The sequence below is a fragment of the Centroberyx affinis genome, unplaced genomic scaffold, assembly GCF_046629955.1.
Source record: "Centroberyx affinis isolate AG114_WGS23_722 - 3 ecotype Tasmania unplaced genomic scaffold, CSIRO-AGI_Caff_v1 ptg002288l_1, whole genome shotgun sequence".
NCBI lineage: Eukaryota > Metazoa > Chordata > Actinopteri > Beryciformes > Berycidae > Centroberyx > Centroberyx affinis.
In genome coordinates this window covers 64,652-72,592 of record NW_027280564.1, presented here as the reverse complement: position 1 = coordinate 72,592, position 7,941 = coordinate 64,652, and the positions used below count along the sequence as shown (strand labels likewise).

Here is a 7,941-nt window from a genome sequence, read left to right as displayed (position 1 = left end):
TCCCCGCCCTTACCCCAGTCTGTTCCATACTATCAGTTATGCACAACTCCTCACTGTGTGATTTGAATATTTTCATGCTTTCTGTACAATATGTTTTTGTGTGTGTGTATGTAGAGATTTGCGTGTATGTTTCTGTGTGTATGTTGTTACATATAAAGTAAAGTATTTGTGTGGGAGAGAGATGGTATATTGTAAGTAGGAGAAAGATAGTTGGTTACATTTATTGTGTGTGTGTTTATTGTCTGTGTCCTTACTGTAGCCTGACAACCTTCTCCTAGCTGCCTGAGGCAATTTCACTCACCCTGCTCTCTGTGTATATAGCCTTTATTTTAGTTTCATTATAATGAGCTGCGCATTGAATTTCCAGCTCATGCATTTGCAGTAAGGGTTGGGAATTATGAGTGACAGAAAAAAAGCCCCTATTGAACATGCATGAGGATGTCATTTTGTATAAATATCCCTTCCTATAGCACTTAGCAACGTGACTGCCACTGGGGACCCAGTGTTAACATGGATTAACTTTGCTCAAGATTAATGTAGCCCACTAATGTTTGTGTCCAATAGGGAGGTAAACTGGAAAGTAGTCATATCCTGTACTATACTATTATACTTAGTATAACAAAATAATGCAATAAAAGATCATATAAGCTCAAGTTTACAATTAAATCATGTAGGTTAATTTTTTTGAAAAAACATCTTTGTAAAGCATTGTAATTTCTGAATGGGAGTCAAAAATGGGAGTTAACCTTAGCTCCCCATCCATTCTGTATGACCTGATGGTCCTTCAAATTTACTGAGTCTAGGTTTCCATTTAATCTCCATTGACCTTCTGTGTTCTTAAGCTTTTGTCTTCTCCACTAAAAGCACTATAGCAGGGGGTCAGACCAACCTCATGACCTTACTTAAGATGCCATCATCATCATCATAAGAGCATGTGCCCCTGCATACGTAGGGGGACATGCTCTTTAAACAATTAGTTGCAATTTCACCTTAACTGGGGGAACCATTGTGTCAAATTGGTAAAATGCATAAAGGAAAAGTAATCAAAGTCAGTGGTTAAAGATAGAAAATTGGAAAATACAACGGGGGAAAGAGAGAAAGGAGAATTCACTGAAAGAAACTAGAATAATTCCACTGAGAAAGACATTGAAGGAAATGAAATGGAAAAAGGGAGACAGTCTCTTCAAAGGCTTTGGGTACGTTTTACTGTAGATGCAGACATCAGTGATTGTTATTCCTGCTCCATCCTGATAGCAAGATAACAGAGCCCAGTCTGTTGTTGTGGGGTGACATTTGGCAACAACCTCAAAATGTCTTTTCACTCTTTTTTTTTGTATTCCCTTTCTCTTACCTTCTCTCTCTATCTCTCTCTCTGTAGGTTTCTAAAAAGGTCGCCGATCTCATTCTAGAAAAACAGCCTGCTTATGTCAAGGTAAGTTTCTGATGTCAACTCACGACCGCATCAAATAAGAATCCCCTCTGTTGCTTTTCTTAGCCCAACCATTCATCTTTAACAGTATTTCAGCCACTGTAATTACATTGCGAAACAGATCAGTTATGTCATCGGGTTTTTCAGAACAGCAACTTTTCTCGCATTATGACATTATGAGCGGACGTCTAGGTATGCTGATGCTATCAGGGTATGAGCGAATGTGTTCATGTGTCGGCTGCCATCCAGATAAGGTAGAAGTTCTGTAACCATGGAAATAGGAGATTTGACTCCATCCATGGGGTAAGGAAACAGGGATGATAACCTAGTTTTTTATTATGAGTCCATAAAATCCCTTCTTTGGATAGACATGGGTTGGTGATGTTGAAATGAACTGATATGAACCAGTGTGTGTTTTTATCTCAATGCAGCAGTTATTTTGTCTACTTTGGTCAGATCCATAAGTGACTAGAGACTGTGGATTACAGGCGACCAAGTTCACTAGCTACTGTATATCCCGTCAGATCTGGAATGGCGGGTCTCTTTGTATGCCACCTCTGTGTCTTGTCAGTGATCCTTGATCCTGCCAAGGCGCTGCAAATGATTGGCAGCTATAAAAAAAAATTTACTATGTAGTGAAATTGCAGTGAAATTGCATCCATTGTTAAGCCATCTTAAGGTCAGTCTGTGAATAGTAAATTGGCCATTATTTTTATGACCCTCGCCGTGACACTGCTGAGTCGAAATGACAGCGGAGCTTATTAGTAGGCGTTGCCAGGGATTTTGGGGGCATTTCCATTGACCTCCTCTTTGCCCGCATCCAATAGGTCTGCAAATGCCCTGTGGAGTTAGGAAGTCACTTCAGTATTGACTCCGAAATGAATTGGAAGCCTGATTTTTACACTGAATGATTTCCTAGCATTTAGAGAGACACGAGACAAAAAGAACCAAGACCAAAAACAGACTTGGAAGGATGGGAATGTGTTCTGACCTTCTTACGGAAAGCTGAAATGTGTTGTGTAGAGAAAAACTCAAACACACATCCCCAAGTCTCCTCTCACTGTTCTGTGGTTGCTGTTCTGTAATTTACTTTCTTCTAAACGGAGAGTTCCACTAGTTTCACTCCTGCTGTTCTCTCCACCACTTTTCTTTCTCATCTCCTCTATGCGGTATTTTATCACACATGTGCACAGAAATACACACCGACGCACTCACAGACAGCCGCAGGGCACAATGCTGGCTCACTTGCACAACCTCTGTGCTCGCATTCTGTTCAACACATTAGTGGCCACATAAGTAGTGCACACACACACACTTAGTAGACACACGTCCCTTGCACTTGGAGTGACGGCATGCTGACTACGGGTTGTGATTCATAGTGATGCAGTGACTGTCTTTTCTTCTGCTGTTGTGGCCGCGGTGTGAACTCTATTACTTCCGTCTCCCTAGGACACAGGAGGAAGGGGGGGGGGGGGGGGTGAAAGGTTACATAGAGGCTAGAGTTGTGGTCACATTTCTTATATGAGAGCACCTGCTTTTACATAGTAGATCCATTGATGACAACCTCCAAGCACCTTCAAGTGTTTTTGTTTGTTTTGGCTCTCGAGCAATGGTTGCAGTCATAATCATTGATTCAGTATTGATTGTTGATTGAGTACTGATTAATATTGTATATTTTTTGATCATCCTCTCTTGTCGCGTGTTGGTTTCTTTCAGTCAAGCGCCTCCGAAGTTGAGTTCCGTATTTCAAACTCGACATCCGGACTAGACTTAACATTATTTTCCTTGCCCCAGGCATGGTACAGTTAAATGGCTGGATCCATAAAATGGCTAGTGGGGTGATTTGAAATGCCTGCCCTCTCTTATCTCCCCACTTAAAATAGAGGCAGTGTAGAATTGAGTGGCCAAACTGGGTGACACTACACTGCCTTGTCAGGAAAGAGGAGAGAACACCTCGCAGGAGCCCAAGTTGTAATGAGTTTGCAGTGGATAGCCCTCAGATATACTGCCAAGTCAGTCAGCACCAATGGAGAGGAATGGACTTGGACTGGTATTCAATTATTTTCCATTGGAAGCACTTACCATTCATCGAAATTCCTGCTACTGCCTTTGTCTACTCACCCCCAGTTGCCTCTGTTCAGAGGGATTAGTAATTTGTCCAGCCTTGGTGGTCATACCTGCCAATTAAACAGGGTTCTTGTGGCTCTTTCACTTGGGAGATTAGAAATTGAGGGGGAGTGGATGTGGCGGGGTGGGTAATGTGCGTTGAGATATGTGAGCACGCCTGCATATTCTTTAGGTAATTGTGTGTGGATGTGGAGATTTAACCCTACTACATGCTTTTTTGTGAAAATATTAGTGTGTGAGTGTGTGTTCCTGCATGTGTGTGTGTGCAAAGTGCCGTCCTGCTGTCATTTTCCCTCAACTTTCTTCCAAAAGTGGGTCTAGGGCAGTTCCCTAACAGCGGCATCATTAGAATGTATAGGCGGGATGGGCAACAGGGAGCCAGTGCATAGTCAATGTGCTGGGAGGTCGCGGGGTGGACCTCTTCTGAATATATGAATAGGGAAGACTGAAAAAAAAAAACTCCCTTGTGCCTAAACATCTCTTCCTCCCTGACCTTCACCTCCCACCAGCACCTGTATATGTGGATGTCGTGGGAGTTGGGGTGTATCGTTTAATTGTGCTTGAGTACCTATATGTGCAGTATGTGTGTGCGTATGTGTTTGTACGTTTGTATGTTTTGCCTGAAATTCAGCCCCTCCTTCCTCGAAGTCTTACTCCACTTAGTAGTTTTTTTTAAGATTATCCCAAACATGGATGGCAGGTATTTAACCTCTACTTTCCACTAAAACCTATCAACTGACCAACTGTCAGACTCGCGTACTGTTATCTGCTCTTACAGAAGCTAAACTGAATGAGCTCTCCATCTGTCAAATGTTACACTGTAGCTTACAGACACGTTAGACAGGACAGCTCGGAGCACATAACAAATTGGAGCCTCAGGCTACACACTGAGCGCTTGGCGTGTTCTGTGTGTGTGTGTGTCTGTGTGTGCCTGTGTGTGTGTGTGTGTGTGGGTGCTTGCATGCGTTTGTGCTTATTATACTTGTCTGTTTTTGTCTGTATCCTCATGTGGGCTTGTGTGTGTGATAGTAATTGCATGCTTGTCTCTACCTTTCTGCATCAAGGCTTTTAACTAAGGCTAAGAGACGGGTCCATATCGCCCCTATTTTAGCGTCTCTTCACTTCACTTTTAGAATTGATTTTAACATTTAACTGATTACTTTTAAGGCTTTGCATGGCTTGGCCCCTAGTTATCTTTCTGAGTTTTACACTTTTGCTCCCGTATGAAGCTGTGCCATGCCTGTACGCAGCCTGAGATCCTCTGGCAAAGCCCCTTTGACCTGCATCCAGGCTAAAGACTAAAAGTCACAGGGCGTTTGCTGTCAGGGCTCCTAGGCTTTGGGACGACTTGCCGGAGGAGCTCAGGCTGGCAGAGTCAGTGTCATGTTTTAAATCATGTCTTAAAGCTTTATTTTATTGTAAAGCCTTTATGTAGCCTTTGGCTTTTATTCACTATATCCTTGTTACTTGGTCTGTTTATTCCTTTTGTTTTATCTCTATACCTGGATTATTCTTACCGCTTTTGTTTTTTTTACCTTCATGGATCTTTCTGTTTTATTGAGCTTTATCATTGTTCAGTTTGGATTTTTCTTGATTGTGAAGCACTCTGCAACTTTGTTTGGAAAAGTGCTATATAAATAAAGTTTATTATTTTTATTATTGTGAGATCATGAGCCAAGCACCTAGCCAGCTACTGTATATCACATGTCTTGATAACAGGCCTTAACAACAAGGGACTGAGAGTGCAAGCCAGACTGTGCTTCTTCGTCTGGTGTAGCACAAGAGATTAGGTTCTGATGGATGTGGGAGAGAAATGGCTCTTTCCTAGGTCTGCAAACACAAATGTGAGATAGGGAAGATTGACTGGGCTTGTTCCTGAGTGCAACAACACTGTAGAGTCTTGTTGAACTGCACTGGACCAGCCTATACTGCTTCATGGTATAAAGTAAATTATTGATTTACTTCACAACTTTAATCACTTTCAGGATACTGGTGAGGTCAGGATTTGGGGATTTTGGTGTTGGAAACCTGTACAGCAAACAGCTCAAAACCCCCTCACTTCATACAGGTGTTAGCTTTTTAATGAGTCTGTTCAGGCCTTACATCCATTTAGATCTACAGACATTTACAGTGAATTTGGACCTATTGCTAAGGCTAGACATAGTAGAGCTTTAGAGTGGTTAAAGGTGCGTAGGTGCTAATGGCGTGGCTGTGCTGCTCCCAGCGTGTGAATCGGTCTGTTGGGTCCAATCTCTAAATTAGTCCATAGCTGAACCTGGTGAATCATCCCAGTCCCAGCTAGTTCACTCTGCTTAATTGGCAAGGGCATTTTCTGAGGACATGTCTTAATGTACTTCTGAGTGTACAAAGGCCACCATGGTGCCTTCTATTCATTAATAAACTGTCCTGACTGATACAATATGAATTTATTCAAGAAAGTTTGTATTTTCTGGGTTTCAGTTATGTGATAAGTAAAAAGACTTGGTGAAATGCTTGAGTTGCATTAACATGAGAGTTGGGCCGAATGATATTTTTTGCCCTAAGTTAAAAAAAGTAAATTTTGACTCTGATATACTTAATTTTGGCTGCACTACTTTACTGCTACCTGACACCTACACCAGGCTCATACCAACATTACTTACTACTGACTTGGTTAACAAACAATGGAATGCACTGCAAATGGGAAAAAATGTGTGAATAAACTCTAAATTTCCAGCCTATTAGCAGCTGAAGATTAGGAACAATGTTATTAACAATTTAAAGTTAATACAGCTGTATGTTTGATTTTCCAGGGTGTCAAGATTCTTTGGCCTGTCTCCTTGAAATCTGTTTGCCCAGACAAGAACGTTATCTTCTTAAAAATTGTCATAAAACCGATTCTCTGGATGGAGAGTATCAAAGCTTGCTGCTGTTATCCAAAAGCCCCAATTTCATAGTTGGTGAGCAGAAAAGCATAACAGTCGCATGGGAAATATCCCCTCAGATAAAACACTTAAGATCATGAGGGAGATCAGTTTGAATGGGATCATTGATTGAATCCCCACAGCTGAACTGCCACTTTGTTGGTGTTTTTGTTGCCGTTGAAAAGCAATTTCCCCACTCTATATTCTGTTTTTAAATGGCAGTTTTATATCTGACAGTGTTAACAGGACGTTTTTGTGAACAGCGGGCCTTTTTTTGGGGAGGGTTGGTAGAGCATCAAAAAGAGAGGATCATGGAACAAACATCTCCCACCTAAGGCAGGACATCTGGCACATCAAGAAGAGGAAAACAAAAAACAGAAAGTGGGAACTCGAAAAAAATCGCTGCAGTTTGTCCAGTATTTCTAGTGTTTGCTAAGGGTGTGTTTGTTCTTTTGTAGGGGTCGTTTAAGTGGCATCGTCACTGAACTCTTGTCTGAGAGAAGAGTGCTCATTGATCCGTTTTTAGATGTTAAGATTTCACAGAAAGAATGGTTTTCTCTGGATTTTTGTGCGTTTGGAAGGATGGACCTCTTGAACTGTGTTGTGCTTGGGCACTGATGGTACATGCCGCACGCTAATAACATCATCTATCCTTATCTATCTTCATAAAGTGCCCACAGCAGGATGTATCTCAGAGGAGAATGCCCTAATATACGTTGTGTGAGTGTGTGTGCAGTGCTTGGCGGGGGCAGTGATTTGTTCGGTAGAGGCCATCATTAGAGACATATCTCACTGCCAGAAGCGCAAATGAACCAGTCTAACAATATCTTTGCGCCCCACAGCATGTTACTATGCCCTCAGCATGATAGAAAATGGTTTCTGGGCTGTTACTTAACACTAGAATGATGCTTCAACAACTTAAGTTACAAACGGCAAAGGATTCCTGAGAATCAGAAATAGTGTTCCTCTCTGTTTGTCTAACTTGCTGTAATTTTCACAGCTAACTTCTATCTTGTTTGCAGGAGCTGGAGAGAGTGACGGCGTTACAAACCAACTTACAACTAGCAGCAGTCATCTGCACTAATGCAAGGAGGTGAGTAACAATATTCTATTATATACAGTATGTTTACTAACAGATGACACAAATGCAGAAATAGCCCATTCATACTTCACCTCGTACTACACCGGTTTTCTTGTACCAATGATTAACTGTTCCTTCCCTTCATATGTTTTTGGTCAACCAATATAGCAATAGTTGGTTTGTACATTAGCCTAAATTGAATTTAACACATTTTTATTTGGAACACACACGTACACCTTTTGCAGTTGTGTGACAAAGCTTGCAGATGATAGTTTCCTGCTCAATGTTTGAGTTTTTATAACCAAACCATGTCCACACGAAGGAGGATGCTCCCCTTTTCAGACAATCTCTTCATCTTTGTTCTGTTGGCTTTTGTTTGGTCGGAGGAGGTGCACTCGTTT

The 7,941-nt window shown here is 41.6% G+C and overlaps 1 protein-coding gene across 1 annotated transcript in view; it reads left to right on the top strand.

Annotated features, from left to right (window-relative positions):
- Positions 1-1,378: 1,378 nt before the first annotated feature.
- Positions 1,379-7,941, top strand: part of vps50 (VPS50 EARP/GARPII complex subunit) — a gene marked incomplete at both ends in the record, with an annotated part of 58,304 nt that continues 51,741 nt past the window's right edge. The window contains 2 exons of the mRNA XM_071532933.1: positions 1,379-1,432; positions 7,482-7,552. Of these exons, the coding sequence (XP_071389034.1) occupies positions 1,379-1,432; positions 7,482-7,552 (125 nt within the window). The remainder of the gene's footprint in view (positions 1,433-7,481; positions 7,553-7,941) is intronic.